This window comes from Globicephala melas, chromosome 14 (assembly GCF_963455315.2).
Source record: "Globicephala melas chromosome 14, mGloMel1.2, whole genome shotgun sequence".
NCBI lineage: Eukaryota > Metazoa > Chordata > Mammalia > Artiodactyla > Delphinidae > Globicephala > Globicephala melas.
Window position 1 is genome coordinate 72,187,449 of NC_083327.1, and position 18,454 is coordinate 72,205,902.

Here is an 18,454-nt window from a genome sequence, read left to right on the forward strand (position 1 = left end):
ATGGCTGGGGAGGAACTCACCCAGTCTATTTCAAGACTGTCCTATTTCCTCCAAAAGCTCTCGCCCACGCTTTCTCTTCTCCTCTGGCAGAACTGAGAGTTACAATTTGTCTAAATGTGCTTTTCTTCATAGTTACTTACACTCTCCCCACTGTGCTATGCTGTCTAACATGTTAGTAATGAGACTGGTTTTGTCCTGGTGTTTCATTTCAGGAAAAGGTTATTCCTGAAATATCTTGGTTTGAATATCACCATGCTTGGGGAGCAGTCAGTATAATAAAGTTTTAGACAGATGTTGCATTAGAATAGAAATATCAGGGGGGACAAGGAGCGAGGGTGGGGGTAGAAAGGTTCTGTCTCCTCATTAATGAGGTTAATATGTGGATGGTGTAGATCACAGTGTAAATGGGCAACACTTGGGTGGAGAGGATAGACGTTAGAGGTAGAAAAATATTTCCCCTGCCCCCGCCCCAATAGTGGAAATTCAGGTAAGACACACATGAGTGTAGCTGAGTTTAAAAAAATAGAATTAATGAAAGAAGTTAGGTGGGGCTCGAATGGCTAAAATTTAGATGAATAAAAAGTGGTGACAAAATACTTTAGGTGAAGACCGCCTTTGGCGAGGCCCGTGTCATCTCTCACCTAGAATTTTATCTGCCTCTCATCCGATCTTCCTATGGCTAACATGATCCATTCCCATATTTACCCCCATAGATTTATCTAAGTTGAAAATCTGACCATGTAATTCTCATGCTTTCAGTCAGTTAATGAATGTCTTTGTGATACAAATGAGATTTAGTGGCAAAAAGAAATCCTGGATTTTCCAAGTATTAAATGTGTGTTCTTGGGCATTAAAAAAACAAAACAAACACTTTACATGAGAAAACAACAGAAACTATCCATTGTAAACTTGACTTAAAGGTTTTGTAAACTTAAATGTTTTAGGGAATGTGCGTGGAATTTATTTAAAAACAGAATGAGTCTTTTCAACTGAGACAAATACCTTCCCAAGACAAATATCTTTTACATATATGTACAGCTTTGTGCGACATCATTTACTGAACTTCAGAATATATGTGTGGTGTAGATGAGTTTTAAAGTTCTTTCCTACTATGTCCCATGACAACATTAGTTATTTTATGTAGTAATAAAAAAAAATAACATTTTTAAAAACCTATGATGGGCCCCCAACCTTACTTCTTTCATGGATTTGAAAGACTTTGTAAAATCCCTGATTTTATTAAATTACGGGTGGTATGCAGGCAGAAGAGCCAGTAGTGCGTGGTGGGTCTGAGTGGCAAGAAAAATCTGCCGAGGGTTCTGGAAGTGGACCGGTCCTGCTCCGTCCTGGCCCTGCCCTTGTTTAGTTGCTCCTTCTCAGGAAAGTTTTTTGACCTCTCTGAGGGTTTGTTTCCTTATCTACGAGATGAGAAAACAATATCTACCTGAAGATTGAATGGCAGAGCTATATGTAATGATTTGCCTAATGTACAATCTGTGATTGGCACATAATAAATATTCATTCCTTTCCCTACTTTTCTGTACCTCAGGAAAGGATCAAGACATCCCTACCTAAAAATCCATTTTCCAGCGCTTTATATTTCTATTAGCTAGTATCATCTAATTCTCTATTTCTAATTTTCATCATCACAATTTCATTAGCATATTCAATTTCTCCTATTATTTATAACTGTACATTATTATTTTTATAATCCTTACAAATTATTTTTGTTCCCGTGCCTCTTTGCACTGTCATGAAATATATATTTCTCCATTGCCGAGTGATTTCTTCAATTGTTCTCAGTTACGTAGAAAAGCATTCACATACCCTCCTATGATTTATCTTTTCACAGCTCTCAAAGAGCATGATTTTTAAATTTCACCTTTGTAATGGCTTTGCTTGAGTCTGAAGTGTTCAAGGCCTCTAGACAAACCGGAGTCTTGTTCTTATTGTTGCCTGGCCTATGCCTTCTTTCGTAAAACCTTAGCTACAAAATCCTTAACAAGAACTTTTCAGTTCTCCCGTACTCAACTCTAACTTCAGTCCTTTGTCTTGAAATTAGACTGTCTCATCCTCATGCAGCCCCAGTTCCTACCACTTCAGTGGGCATAAATCAGGACATGTCTGCCTGGCATTCGCAACAGAGAAAAATCTGTGACACTTATGTCATTTGCTTGGCATAAAGTTGTTCCTAAAAGAAAAACACAGTTTTCGTTCACCAGCTTTCCCTTCCATTCCTACCTTTCTTTTGCAAGATTGAAGTTCAGTATATATATTGAAGTTTCAAATATATATATAAATTTGAAAAAGCCATTTCGTATGTCAAATTCTATGCTAGAAAGAGTCGTGCCCATGTTAAAATGTCTTTTTTTAAAAATTTATTATTTTTGGCTGCATTGGGTCTTCGTTGCTGTGCATGGGCTTTCTCTAGTTGCGGCGAGGAGGGGGCGCTACTCTTTGTTGTTTCGGTGGCTTCTCTTGTTGTAGAGCACGGGCACCAGATGCGCGGGATCCAGTAGTTGTGGCACACGGGCTCAGTAGTTATGGCTCGTGGGCTCTAGAGCACAGGCTCAGTAGCTGTGGCCCGTGGGTCCAGTTGCTCTGCAGCACATGGGATCTTCCCGGACCAGGGCTCGGACCCGTGTCCCTGCACTGGCAGGTGGATTCTCAACCACTGTGCCACCAGGGAAGCCCTAAAATGTCTTCTTGATATCATTGATATCTCTGTTCTTGATATTATTCACATTTACATGGATGATTGAAATCTACATGATAAAGAAAGTGATTTTTGAAAGATGAGCAGTTTCATTTGCTCATTGCCATAAAGGGTCTTCAGGGAATCTGAGAATTGGAAGGAAGGTCGAGAGGTCGCCTTGCACCTCCTTCCATCCAGCGAAGGCATCCTGTCCTTGACGCCAGGCAGGGTCTGGTCAGCATGGCTTCAGCAATGCCTCTGGAAGGATGCTGCTCTGAGGCCCCATTCCACTTCAGACGACTCTTCAGACTGAAAGTTCTGTCTTGATGAGCAGAGGCTCCCTTTGCACCATACAATTAAGTTACTTTGGGTGGACGTGCATTCATTTGATTGGTGCTTTGTGCTCTTGGGGAAAACTTTATTAAGAAGTATTTTCCAATAAGCAAATTGATATTAAGTAGGCTTGCGTATATTTGGAATTCATGAGCATGAAAACCAGGAAACTACCTGTTTGTTTTGCTGGAAAGAAGGACTCCAATTTTCTTCCAGCAGGGCTCATGCTGGTCTTTGCTCCCAAGTTCTATATCTGTCTCCACCCACAGACTCAGTCCTTCAGTGGTTCAGAAAAGTGAGTGACTCACTGTAACTTTGAAAGACCATTAATATTTCCAGATCTATGATGAATTCAAGGCAGCCAGGCTTTTAAGAAAGACTCCTCTTGCTGGATATAAGAAAGCACACCTCCCCAGCTCATTTTATTGAAAGGCAGGATTAAGACTTTGCTAGAAAAGAAACCAATATACTATGTGCTAGAGAGTATTTATGACCTCCAGTATACTTTATCTTTCCGAATAATGCAACCATACGAATAGCCAAATTCTGCCAGGTTTTAAAAAATTACATTTCATTCATGCCCAGGTATAACCTCCCATCATAAATCCTGGAAATTGTGGAGGAAGACAGTGACAGGCCATTCTGGTGCATAATGAGAGATGCATATTTCAGTGCTGGGACTGATGTTTATGTATGTGGTTACTTGGAAGAGGTTTTATTTAACGCACCGTGTCTTTAAATTAGCTCTATTTTAAATATAATCATCAGAGCTACACTTTATTGTATGCATGCCAGGCAGTTTATAAATGTAATTCTAATCCCCCCAGTCCTATCAGGTAAGTTTTATTCTTCCTACTTTTCCTGTGGGGAAACTAAAACCCAGGAACTTCAAGACCTAGCCCAAGGTCACATTCAATAAGTGGATTGCCACCTTGGACTGATTTGCTGCAAAGCCCACATCCTTTCTCCTGCATTCTGTACTTCAGCTCTTCTTTGGCAAAGAATATCTGATTTTTAGGCACTTACTGATTTGTTTGTCCTTTTCTGTTTGGGGGGAGGGGTGTTTATCTGTGCCTACAGAGTAACATATGGTGGTATAAGAACCCTCTTTTATCTTCCAATATTATAGTTCCATGAACCACAAAATCTCACCTAAATCCTATTAAATCTGATACAAAATAGAACTAGAGAGATGATAGAAAAGGGAGCAATGTTGAATTTATTGATGCCTACTCTTTTTAAATAGACACCGCCAGGCTCATATGTTCGATTGCTAGTTAATTTCGGGAGGATTACTGTTCTGAATGACATCAATAATTTCTGCTGCTCTATTAAAAATCCTCTTTTACATTTGAAGACCTAATAAACAAGAAACTATGATCTCTTCCTTGTGTTACTTGAACGTTCATATGAAAGTATAATCCCAGATGGGATAGCTCTGTCTGCATTACAACATCTGTGTAAGACTGACTTCGCCATGAAATCCATTTCATCCGAACAGCATTTATGAGCAACTCTTCAAATCTCTTGTTTGTATGCATATCATTTTAGTGCAGTTTATTTGAAACACCCCATAGAATGCTCTTTCATACTAATTTCCCTACAGCATGAAAAGAATTGGCAAGTGACAAGTAATTCTCTGTCAAACATATGACTGTTTCATTTAGAATATAGAGGACACAGATGCTCATTTACCAGTGGCCTCAGGCCATGGCCCAGAAACCCATCAAGCAGCAGACAGAACTAGAAACATACTTTTTTTTATCCATTAAAAAATATGTATGCTTTGACACAGTCTTTCAGAAAGTAGTGATCCATAACTCAGCAAGAATTATCTCATTCAGAGGACATCACCAAGGCCCGCTAATGACTTTCCCATGGTGTTTTCCTACTTAGACCTCACAGAGTTCTTCCATCTGGATTCTGGGTTCAGCCTTCCTCCAGACTCACAGTGGTGTCATTTTTGCACACACGGCAGCCGCAGGAAACTCTCCCCTCTGCCCACTGTCCCACCTTGCATAGAGCCCTATGGAAGCGCGGACTGGGGTTCCTATGAGCTTGAACCCAAGTTCAAGTCCAGCTCTGACACCTCCAGATGTGTGACCTTGGGCTCAGATCTTCCCTGTGGAAAGGGACCCTCACTCACTCTGTCCTGCTGACCTCCCAGGGTTGATGGGGGTGTGGGCTGCTGAGAAGATGCATGAGAATATTAGAGCTCCAGACACACGTAAGCTCATTTCCGATGCGCCCCAAAGCCCTTGGAATCTTTGCGCAAACTTCCCTTTGCTTCTTAAATGAGACTTTATCTTTGGGTCTTGATTTCAAGGTCACAGGACATCCTTAATTTAGATTCACCATCCTCTTTGACCTACTCTTTATCTTCCTTGAGTTAAGGAGCCTCTGTTGTTCCTTCTCATACCACCCTGTACTTTACTTCTTAGAAGACTCATCACAAACACAACTGAATACTTATTTTATAACCATTTGTTTAATGTCTGTCATCCATTTTTATTGCAGACTTCAGAGGGCTAGTGCTATGGACTGTTTATACACTCCTAAAAGCTACATATAAGCCCTACCCCTAATTTGATGGCATTTGGAGGTGGGGGCTTCATGTGGTATCAGGTTTAGGTGACATCATGAAGATGGGGCCCCCATGATGACATTAGTGTCCTAATTAGAAGAGGAAGAGACCAGAACTGTCTTCCTCCACCATGTGAGGACAGAGCAAGACCACAGCCCTGTGCAAGTTAGGAGGAAAACTGGACCACGATGGACCCAGATCTTGGACTTCTGGCCTCCAGAACTGTCAGAGATAAGTGTTTATTGTTTAAGCCACCCAGTCTATAATTTGTTATAGCAGCCCGAACTGACTAAGACAGACAGGGATCATATCTTTTGACTCATGCGTATATCCCCATGTACAGTGCCCAGCACGGAGGAAGCACTTGAGAAGTATTTGATGGGTGAACTAGTGAGTATCCTGCCTGGGTGTTGCTCAGAGAGCTCAGACCCCTCTCTGCTTCATCCCTGAGTAGCCCCAGACTGATCAGCCTGAGGAGCCCTGAGAGCTAACAGGGTCAGCATCTCAAAGCACCTGTGGCTCCCAGACTGGAATCTCGGAGCGAGGCAGGGAGTGTGTGGTGAGCAAAAGGGCTTCAGAGTCAGGCAGCTGGACTCAGATCCAGGAGCGCCTGCTGATGAGCTGTATGAGGTGGTACGGGTCACTTCACCTCCCCCAGCCTCAGCGTCCTCTGCTGTAAAATGGGGATAATAGAAGTCCTGTCTCAGAGGTTGTCGTAGGAACGCGATGGGATGAGGTCTGTCGAGTGCTTAGCACAGAGCTTAGATCGGCATTGATGTGAACCATCGAGGATGATAAGGAAGGTATGGAATTTTTTTGGCCTTGTTTTGTTTCTCCCAGCGTAGATTCTTAGTCCTCTTCGTCCTGCCCATCTTCCACTACATTTTACACTACATTTAGGGGTGCTTCACGCAGTAAGCATCTGTTGGAAAGTGTCCATTCTCATGGTGGCCAGGTCCTGATAGAAGAAGAAGATTATCGGGTTCGGGTTAGAGCCTTGGGGTTTTCGGCCTTGGGCTGGGGCTGCTCTGTTAGTGGGTGTATTAGAGTCGCAAAGGTGGGATCAGTTGACTGTAGTAATTACTTTGAGAGGAAAATCTAATGGAGTGAAACAGAAACCTAAGTGATTCCATCTCGCTTTGATACTTTATTCCTACCTGCATATATCATATAATACAGTTGTGATGAATTCCTGAGCTAATTTGGCAATAATTCATATTTATATTCAGGTTGTTATTACAGCAATATTGCACTGATCATTTGATTTCAAAAGTAATTTCCTTCTACAAATATACCCTCGACATCCTATAATGCATACTCAGATTTAATGGGAAAAAAAACGAGGTATTAAGAATCAAGGCAGTGGTTTGAGCCTGAAATACACAGAGAAAAGCATTAATTTGCTTTTAAAATTAATTAGAAATGGAAGACACTTTCTAAATCATAATTGATAACAATTTGGATTTTTTTGTCATAGTCTGGAATGCTCATTTTTATCATTTAGGCTCAAGAAAATTTTTTCAGGCCTTTTTCGCCTTTGTTAACTGGTTGGATGGACCATTCAATATTTTTTTAAAGGTATTTTTGTAAATATATTTAAGTATTGATAGTTAACAAAACCATTTGTTTGAATTTAGTGGAATATAATTTTATTAAGGCTTGAATAAATTTGTGCAAGCAGTTCTCCTGCATTACAGCGTCCTTGGGGCTACGTTAATTGTAAGAAGTGGAGCTATTAGAGCTGTTTACGCAGTGCACAAACTCCTCATTGTTAACCGTGGCTGCTGTGCGCTGACAGCTGCCTCTTAGGGAAACGTAACCCGCGGGTCATGGTGGCAAGTGTGGCATTAGCATAATTTTTTGGCAAGGACCGAGCTGGGACTGCAGTGCTGCCTTCTATCCTCCTTCATTAACAGTGTCTCATCAGAGACCCAGACTCTAGGGGGGAGATGCAGCCACATGACTGTGCTGTAGGTAACCAAAATCCTGTGTGAAATGCCCGCTTCTGCATAAAAAAAGAAAGGATTTCAATTGCTTATGATTATGATTTTAAAAGGGCCCCTGGAAGAAAGACTCTGAAGAGAATTGCTGGTGTTTGATCAAAATTGACAGTGTAGAGGCGGCTTTTTTTGACATTGACACTAATGCATGTTATGGTTTCTATAAGAGGAATTCGAATTAAAACAACTTTATTCTTCAGGGACCAATTCAGACAAAAATAGATCTGCTAATGCACGACTTAGAGTCAAGAATAAATTACACCCCCTGAAAGGTCCCTAAGTTCATTTGCGCACCGCTAAAGGTACTTCAGACAATTGGGAAAGAATTTTTGTATGTTTTGGAGGACATATCAAGCCAGTATTGGAAAGTAATAGAAAATATCAAATAGTTATTTTATAGTAATATTCATTCTTGATACGATAAACTATTCCCCTGGCCTGAGGATTCTCTTTGATTTCCTCAATAATAAATAATATTACAAACTTGAATATGAAGGATACAATTGGGTAATATAAGATGAGGAAGTAGCTACCACTCACTGAGGGCTTAATATGTAGCAGGCAGGCACTATGCTAAGTGCTTTATACATGTCTTGTTTCATTTTCATAACAACCCTGTTACTTAGGTGCTGTTATTAATGTCCTCAGTTGCAAATGGGGAGATTAACCCTCAGGGAAATTTAGTGATATTTCCAAGGTCACTCAACCAGTAAGGGGTAGAACTGACGTTTGAATCCAGGTCCCTTTGTTCTGGCTCCTACAGTAATCCCTCGGCCACCCCTGGGCTTCTGTTCCTGTTACCAGCGATGGTCACTTCTATTAGCAGTGTCTTCCTGAACCCATTAGATGATTCCCCTGGGGCTCCTTTCGACTGTTCCTCTTACATTAGAGTGACTATTGCTACCTAAAGTACAGGGCACATTGGTAACTCTCTTCAGTAGTCCTTCAGTATCAGTGCTTTCACGTCAGTGCTTCTGGCAGTTTCTTCTTTATCTGGCTGTGTTGGTCTCTGTTGGATTCACATGGGAGTGGCAGTGGGCTCCTCTGTGTTGGCCAGGTCCCCTCACCTCTGCTTCACTCCAGGCCCCCAGCCTGGAAAGACAGGTAGCCTCAGTGGGCTTGGACCAGCCAGTGTTTGTGCGTCAGATTTTCTAGAGGCTTTTTCCTTTTAGATCTTTGTGGTTCCCTCAAGGGAACAAACATGGGTGTCTCTCAGACCGATGGAGCACCCCCTATTTGTTAAGTCAAGTGGGGTCTGGAGAGGCTCTGGGCAGAGGGAGAATTATGCGTTTATCCCCTTTTCTACCATGAAACAGGAGGGTCAGCAGAACAATATATGTGAACAGGAACGTATTTGTGCAGGAACAAATATGTTCTGAACGTGTAAGCTCAGAAAATTATTCTTCAAAAGATCTGTGGAGTCCCAGAAGGGTCTGGGCAACCCATGTGGTTTAAAGTGTAATCTCTGTGCCTAGAGCCAGCCCGGCCCCCTGGAGCAGGTGCTCACTGGAACTACCAGGTCGATCCTCCTTTGACGGGAAACTCATGTTGTATAATCTCTCACCAGAAATGATGGAGGTGACCTCTGATTAAGATCCGCCTGAATAAGATCTGTTACTTTTTATTTCTGGAAAATGAGATTCAGCCTGAATTAAGAAATTTAAGCTGTGTTTTTTTTTAGCTCAGTGATTCTCAGCCTTGGCCAGACATTAGAATTACCTGAAGGACTCGAGAAAATCCCGATTGTCAAATGACTTGTCCCCAGATAATTGAATCGGAATAGCTGAGGCTGGCGCCTGGCATCCACATTCCTTAAAAATTATTGTAGGCAGTGGAATGTGCAGCGGGGGTGGAAGACTATTGAGTTGGGAGGATGGAGAGGCAGTGAAGGGGTGGCCTTGCACTGCTGCCGCTACTCAGTACATGCTGCAACTTGCGCGGTGCTTAGTACGTACAGGTATTGTTCTAGGCATTTTTCATAGACTGAGATTACCCTCATGTCCTCCTTACAGTGACCTATGAGCTTATTTCACTTCTCCAGATACGTATACGAGAAACTTTGAGGAGGTAAAGCAATGTATTCAGAGTGAAATGACGCTTCTTGGGGATATGCTCTGCTATGAAAATGAGACTTAACCTGTTCATCTAGGTACACTATATCTGGTTTTTCATATCATTGCTCTAGTAAGCGCACAAACAGTAACTCCCATGTGCTTGGACCTAACATCTTTGCACATTCACATATGAGCTTTCATGTTATATTAACAGCCTCACTGGGAGGTCTCCACCAGGAAGAGCTAGGTGGGCAGGGCGAGATTTAGAATGTGTCATAATTTAGTCTGAGATCACTTGCCTTCTAGGGAGGGCTTTTTTTTTTTTTTTTTTTTTTGCAGTATGCGGGCCTCTCACTGTTGTGGCCTCTCCCGTTGCGGAGCACAGGCTCCGGATGCGCAGGCTCAGCGGCCGTGGCTCATGGGCCCAGCCGCTCCGCAGCATGTGGGATCTTCCCGGACCGGGGCACGAACCCGCGTCCCCTGCATCGGGAGGCGGACTCCCAACCACTGCGCCACCAGGGAAGCCCAGGGAGGGCATTTTTAAAACCATTAAACCACGAGTCTTTTGTTGGTGGTGGTTTTGGTGTATAACTCGATCAGTTTTAACCCATGGATAGAGCCATGTAAGCACTACCACCATCAGGATATAGACCAGTGCATAGAGCTCAGAGGGCTGGAGTGTCGCTTCAAATCAGTAACCACCCTGCCTCCTGCACCCACCTAAGCAGATTCCACAAGCTTGACGTTCTGTAAGAGGTTTATCTCCATGCCAGCCAGAGCTAGTGATTTCTTGGCAGTTTGGAGACAGGCCCTTCTGAAAGTTTGACTGATGGTAGGAGTGGACCCATGTGGGGTATATGCCTTTCTTTTTTTTTCTAACTTGACAAGATACTGTAATCCTTGATCCCCAAAGGAAGGACTTGAGACACGAAGAGGAGGCTGAAATCAGAGCTCTAAACGTGTAGGTTAGTTTCTGGAAAGAAATGAAATGAGACACCCCTCCAGGCCTCCAAAAATGACAGGGATCGGAGGCGGAGGTATCGAAAGTGGACGTTTGCAGGGCAGTGGAGAGTGGTGGCAAGTAAGCATTTGGCCTCTGTCCTGGCCCCAGACCCTCGTCAGCCCTCCTCCGCCTTTTCTTTTCGAATTTGCATTGTGAGCTCTAAGCTCAAAGGCTCCAAGGGCCTGATCTCCCTTCCCCACCACTTGACACCTTCCGTGGAATCCTCCCTAAGACGTGCAGCAAGAAGCCTCTTGGATGCCTGGGAGCTCCTTTTGATAAGCGCTCGGCTCGCTCATCCTTTGATCTCCACAGCCCACAAGTTACCAACTTCAGGTTTGAAAATCCTGACAATCTTGTTTATTTTGCACTCGGAAAGTGTAAGATCCTAGGATGAAAAGCTCTACCTAAACACCAAAAAATAACACGGTTGTACCCTAGGAGAATAAAAACTTGCTGTCTCCAGCTAAAGAAATACTTTTTATTTGTGTAGCTTTTCTTTTCCCTTTTCGTGCCTCTGCTACAAGTGCGAGGCCCTTATAGCCTCTGTGTTCTAATGAACCGCAGGAACACAGCTGTGGATGGGAGCGCAGGGATCTGCTGGTGGCAGTAACAATGGGGTCTATGGTACAAGTGCCAACGCTGGTCAGCCCTGCTCCTTTCTTTGTGCAGAAAGAAGTGATGTTTTAGGATGAGGGAGGGAGGGATGGAGGGAGGAAGGGAGAGAGGGAAGGAAGGAAGAGCTGAGAAAGCAGGGACATTTGACCTGAGCCTGAGTGAAGGGGTTGGGAAAGAGCTTTTTCTGGTAGAGGAAAGAGCCCATTCAAAAGGTCCCTAGGGCTTCCCTGGTGGTGCAGTGGTTGAGAGTCCGCCTGCCGATGCAGGGGACACGGATTCGTGCCCCGGTCCGGGAAGATCCCACATGCCACGGAGCAGCTGGGCCCGTGAGCCATGGCCACTGGGCCTGCGCGTCCGGAGCCTGTGCTCCGCAACGGGAGAGGCCACAACAGTGAGAGGCCCGCGTACCGCAAAAAGAAAAAAAGGTTCCTAGCTGACTACAGGTTGGCTGTTCTGGAGCAGAGGGAGGGCTGTTGTGCTGGTGTCAGGTGTGGCAGGGGGCGGGGCCTGAGTCATGCAGGGTTAGAGACCATGGTAAGGAATTGATTATTTTGTTTCTTAGAGAAATAGATTTTAAGCAGAGGGCCAACACGGCCAGATTAATAAGGTTAAAAGATCCCTCTGGCTGCTGTGTGGTAAGGGAGAAAATTGGCGATCAGCGAAGAGAGGGCTCTCGCAGGTGGCCCAGAGGGGTTGGTGAGAAGTGGTCTGATTAGAGGAATATCTTGAAGGCTGAGCCAACAGGACTTGCAAATGAGTTGGTACGGATGGGGTGAGGGAAAGGGATGGATCAAGGATGACTCTGGGCTTTGGAGCCTGTCGGGGTAGGGATGTGTTGTGTAACCTGATGAAGAAGACAGGAGAGACAGCGATTTGGGGGATGGAATGGGAGCAGATAAAGAGTTCTGTCTGGACGGTGAGGTGCTAAGGAGTCAGGGGATACCCATGTCTGGAGTTTGAGGTAGCAGTCAGGCATTGAGATCATTCCTTTTAAGGAGTTCCTGGGAACTTTGGTTTATGGAAACTTTTACTCTTTTAGAAACATTTAGTTGTTTGAACTCCCTTTGATTCCTGGGATGAATACCTGGAGAACATGCTGGAGTGTGTTGGGATTTCTCACATCCCTCCTGGGGAAGACACGTTCACACGATGAGCAGACAGGACCCTCTGCAGCTATCCTGACTGCATTATGGTGGAATTCGTTCTGAGGATTTCTCTAGACTTAGGAAACCATTTTTCTGAATTCTTCACCGCACGTCCTCTTTACCAAGTCAGATATAGATCGACTTCCTATTCATGTGTGTTCCCAGTGGAGTGCAGCACAATAATTAAGAACTACAAATTGTTCTTCATGTTCACATTTCATAGGTTACTGAAAATAACCCAGTCACGAGCATTCCAGGTGTTTGTGTGTGAGTGTCTTGTACATGAAAATTGGACCTCATTTTCCCTCTGCCTTACACAGACAGCCAGAGTACAGTCATTGCGCACATCATGTGGGTGATAAATCATAAGACTATGAAGAAAAAGGGGTTGGATGAGGCCTCAGTATGGAAAAAAAATCTATAAGCCAAAATACACTTATTTATTACGTTTGGATAAGTTTCCCCACTTGAACTGTCCCTGGCTTAAACTCTGCTTCCCTTTTTTATTCCTATTTCTTAAGTTACTTTGCTCTCTCCTGAAAAAGCACCTTTCATTGACCTTATTCCCTAATCTACTGTCTTCTGTAAGCCTCCTTTTGCTTTCAATATTTCCCACATTTTGCTCTGTTAGAAAGTCTGGTCATCTTCACTTTCCCCTAAACTCACCACATCATTGGCTCCCCTACACGATCAAACTCAAACGTGTGGCCAGCTGGTAATGTTGCTGGCGCCCAGGCTGCACAAAAGCTGGAGATGGCAACACTCCAGGTGGGCTTTTCAGATGAGCAGATGCCCGAACACCTTCTGGAAAAACCAGTCTTCCCTCCTCTCTTCAGCTTAACAGCTGTGTGGCTGCCAGCAAACTACTGGATTTCTCCAGGCCTCTATTCTCTTCTTTGTAAATAGGGGTAATTCTAACTGACCTCTGATATGTGAATTAAGTGAATAAGTACCTGTAAAACACTTAGCAGAGAAGGAATTCAATAAGCTTTAGTTCTGGTCAGAATCCCCCTGAGTCTTTATTCATCAGGAAACAATAACCACACGCTCTGAAAGAACACCCGTGCCACTAAGTGGCTATTAGGGAAGACAAATCGAGCTTCGGAAGCAAGCTAGACTGAAAAGATGAAGGAAAATTGACAATCACGACAAAGTGGAGAAACAATGCAGTGGTTCTCAAAGTGCGGTTTCAGGACCCATAGCGTCAGCATCATTTGGGAGCTTGAAATGCAGATTCTCAGAGCTACTGAATCAGAACCTCAGGGCCGGGCAGTCTGTGTTTTAGCAAGCTCTGCAGGTAATTCTGATGCACGCTGAAGTTTGAGAACCACTGGTCTAAAGTAAACTCAACAGATACTGGGTGGAGAATGATGGTGCCTGTTTCTGCATGTGTATGTCCGTGTGCATACATACCCACATGGGTAGACTGTTTGTAACTGCTGAAACTGTTAACCAAGCCTGGTAGTATCAGCAAAGTCCCACCAAACTGGAGATTAATTACCCATTTTCCTTTGGGACTTTTGTCTGAATAGAAATATATCTAGAGTACTTATTTTCCATGACTTTGCACTAAATTCATTTGGGGTTTAAGACTGTTAATTCATCAACGTTTTCTTCTTTTTTCCTAGGAAATTCCACTTACTTAGATGACCATGGACCTCCTCCTAGTAAGGTAAGACCTTTGCTTGTGGTATAAATCCCCTTTTCCTTTTCTCAGTACCTACCGCCTTCAGTAACCCCACCCAGATCCCTCAGGGCCCTGAATTGTTCACAAGAAAATAGTAGGTAGCAGATGTCAAGTTAATCTTTGACTAACAGTGGGTGGAAAAAGGAAGCGCACAAAGATAGCCTAAATGGTGAGGGAGCAAGAGGCGTCGTTTCATCAGGAGCTGAAGCTATCCCAGGCACGGGAGCCTCAAGCTGACTTCAGACTTTTGGTTGCGTCTCCTGTTTGCTGCCTCCTTTGCCTTTACTCTCCATGTTGGACTGTGTTGTGATGTCCACACCCCAGCCTCCTCATGTCTTCACGCTTTGGGCTAGCCTAACCTCTGCCCCTTTCTCCATGGCCTGCCTTACTGGGGATACTCCACAAAGGCTCAGCCCTCTGGAACTGGCCTTCTCTGCCAGTGCCCTTGCAAGTCTGCCGTGGCCTGGCCTGTACGATCACTTTTGTTCTTAGCAGCAATTTTGGTCTGACTTTTAAGGGTCAGAACAGTCCAGTGAAGTATTAGTGGAGTTCCCCCTGCCGCTCTCTACTTTCTTGAGTGCAGTGAAAACCAAATGTCAATCTACTGAAAAATGAGGAGAAATACAGACACTCTTTGACCACTTAAGGTGATGCCTGCAAAGTGCGGTTGTAAGTACATAGTGAAAAGATAATCAACCAGGAACCTTAGAGGCTGGAAATTTACCCTAAAGTTGGCTTCTGCATTTGTGGGATTTGAAGAAGAACTCCACCGCATTTAAGACCATGAGCTTTGGAATAAGGTATTTCTGGGTTCATCTCGGGCTCTACCACTATCAGTATATGACATTAGACAAATTTAATATTTCAAGCCTCAATTTTTTGATGTACAAGGTGGGGTTAAAAATATGACCCACAGTACAGGACATGTAAAAAGATTGAACGAGCTGATATATGAAAACCACTCAGCACCCGGCATGTGATAAGCATTAAATAAACGGTGGATAGTGTTAACTAGACTGGAATAGCATTAAGATTATTGATGAATGGTACAGTGGTATTTATCACAGTGGTGAATGGTTTGCCACTTGGCCCACTGCATATGTATTGAGTGCCTGCGATGCTGCAGGCGCTAGGAACACAAATATGAAACAAAACAAGAATAACCATAAGGTAGCCCCTACCCAGGAGAAACAAAGGAATATAGAGGGTTAGACACCATCTGAGGATAAGGACTTCATCTAGCTCATCTCAGCATCCTCACATCCTTGCATTAGCCTCGACACACAGAGAGGCACATCATGACTATTCATTAATGCTCACTGAACTGAACCGTGGAATCCAGAGCTGGAATCTGAATCGGGTCTCCTGGCTCCCATCCCAGGTTCTTTCCACTAGGCCAGTATTCTCAAACTTCAGCTTGCACCAGGATTTCCTGGAGGCTTGTTAAAACATGGATTGCTGGGCCCAGACCCCTGAGTGTCTGATGCCGTAGGTCCAGGGTGGGACTTGAGAATTTGCATTTTTAACAAGCTCCCAAGAGATGCTGATACCAAGCTCTCTTACAACACAGATAATAGCAATACTATTTGCATTTTTAACAAGCTCCCAAGCGATGCTGATTATCTAGGGGTGGAGTGGCAAAAACACTCGACTTTCTAAGCAGTAGCCAAAATAATAAGAAGAATATAAAAATAGGTAAAAATAATATTGGTATGTTAACATCTTTCATCCATGCTTATTACTTCTGGCAGGGCGTAAAGAAACCCCAGAAGTGATGAGGTCAGGGTTCCAGATGCAGGTCCCTTAAGTGTCCCCGAGGTGAAGCCTCGGTTATGTAAATCTACAGACCACTGGTGTGTTCAGGGACACGGTGGCACCCAGGGGATAAGGACTCACACGTGTGTGGCCTCCGGAGTGAACCCCCAGCCTGGCAGTGAGAAGCAAGACTGAGTCCAGGTCCACAGTTTTCCTATTTGTTTAGCGCTCAGAAATAACTTTTTGATGCCAAGATCGAAAGAGCTGTGATCTAGATGAAATAAGGTTTTAAACCCTGAAAATGTACGGACTGAGGTTTACAGGCAAGTTCTCATTTTATTAGAAGATTCAGTTCCACAAGTTTCACATTCCACTAGTAATAGCCATTTAGGGAATGGGGTGTGTGCCACACAGCACGTCCAGAGCCCAGGTCTTCATTCTCTCCGGTATTTTCATGAAAAAGAACCAAATGCCTCTGACTTTTACTTGTTTTTTCAAATCTACTTAAATCTCACAGCTCATCCCAGTTTTTGATCTAAGTCATTATTTAAAGGCGGATGTTAATATTTTCTTTTGTCGACCACTTTTTACGACCGCTTTGTGTGTACACAAAATTTAGCGGTTTAAGGTTAGAACCCTACTGAGACTGACATGGAGATCGCTGTTGAATGAATGAGAAAGATATTCTTGGGTACAAAAACAGGCATGAAGCAGCAGTATAGTGTGATCTTATGTCTTAAAAACTTGTGTGCATATGTATGTGTGTGTACAGAGAGAAGCCTGGAAGGATAATGATGTTTACTCCGGATGGTGAGACTTCAGGAGGCTTTTACTCATTTCCTTATTTTCTGTGTAAATTTGAGTTTATTAAAGTAATACTTGCTCAATCTAGAAATCAGGGTGTGTGCGGTGGTGGTGGTGGGGAAATACTGTGTAAGAGAAGATTAAAGTTGGGCTGAAAAGCCTGAGGTGCTCTGGCCTCTGCAGCATCACCTGTGGTTCCGTCCACCCCACCCAGAGCAGCCTGACCTCTGGAGGTGATGTCTTCTCCTTCCTGGCTTCACTTCGCCTAGGATGTGGGTCCCTGATGTGAGCTGCTGGCATCGGCAATGATCAATTCTGGAGGTAGCAGATAGAATACAGTTACTATTTCACATATGTTGGGTTCCCAGATCCGATAGATAAGGAGAGCTGGTCTAAGCAACTCAAGGAAAATAAAATCACTATCCATCGCTGATGTCTACCGTGTCCTATGTGCAAGCACTCTGCTAAGCACTTCGCATGGAAGTTTAGTCTCTATAAAACTCTATAGAAGAGGAAGTAATTATTTAACCATTATTTTACAGATGAGGGAACTGGATCTTAGAGAGGCTGGGTAACTTGCCAGCTACTAAGAATTGGACTTGGGATCCCAGCCCAAGGCTGTGTATGTAGCTCCAAGGTTCACGCTTTTAACCATTCCAAGATTACTAATTTAATGTAAAGACAACAATTTTTTACCTTATTTCTGGAGTTCTACCCTTTTATATAAGTTCTCTAGTACTTTAACTAGTACAGTACACAAAGTCTCAGTATAATACCAGAAAAAAAAATAGTCATCTCCATTTACTGTTGGGTCCAATGGACCTTTTTAACTTTTTAAAAATACCAATCCAGAGATTTTTTTTCATCTTTTTCTTTCTAATCACCTTTCTCTACATACCCACCTTCGGCATTTGTTCATTTACATACTGTATACAGAGTAAATTTTGGTGTACAAACATCATCAAAGGTGAAAGAAGACTGTCCCACGTTCATTTAGCAAAATGGCATGGTCCAGGTTCTTGTTGCAAAACAATGTTTGATGAAGTCCTTCCCCTGGATGACTAACTGCATGGGAATACCATGTTTTCTTTTTGTCCTTAGAAAAAAATATTGTTCCCTCATAGACTCTTGAGTTTGAGAGATTTAATCTAGAATGGCATCATTGGAAGACTCATGGTCTGAGGTTTCACTTTCATGATTAATTTCATCTCATCATCATCATCAGGGTCTTGAGTGTTGCTCTCTGACTCTAAGCATTTGTCTCTGATTCTTCTAATGCCTGGGAAACCTCTCCTTCCGTCGATTTTCTTCTCTTTGTCATTATCGTCAGGAATGAAACGTTCTTAATCTCCACTCTGGTCAATGAAAGTTAAAAGCAGGGAATTCCCTGGCGGCCAGTGGTTAAAACTCCACGCTTCCACTGCAGGGGTCCCGGGTTCAATCCCTGGTCGGGGAACTAAGATCCCGCAACCCGCACGGTATGGCCAAAAAATAAATAAATTAAAAATAAAATTAAAAAAAAAAGAAAGTTAACTACAAAGATGGTATATCCAGTCTTCTGCTATATCTTTTGTAAAGATGATGTAACACTTTAGGCAGCACAATAAAATATGAAGAGTGATGAAATAGTGACAATTTATTTCCCTAATGAATCGTTCTAAGCCTGCACTGTTCAGTACAGTAGCCATCAGGCTCATGTAGCTATTTAAATTCATTAAAATTCAAAAAATAAAAATTCACTTTTTCAGTTGCCCTAGCCACATATCAAATTCTTTGTAG

General features: G+C 43.2%; 1 protein-coding gene across 2 annotated transcripts in view; it reads left to right on the top strand.

The window, feature by feature from the left end:
- The window catches only part of UST (uronyl 2-sulfotransferase), a 301,044-nt gene that overhangs the window by 99,094 nt on the left and 183,496 nt on the right, over nt 1-18,454 (top strand). For both annotated transcript variants that reach the window (XM_060283633.2, XM_030853209.3), the window contains exon 2: nt 14,058-14,101. In XM_060283633.2, coding sequence (XP_060139616.1) covers nt 14,058-14,101 — 44 coding nt within the window. The remainder of the gene's footprint in view (nt 1-14,057; nt 14,102-18,454) is intronic.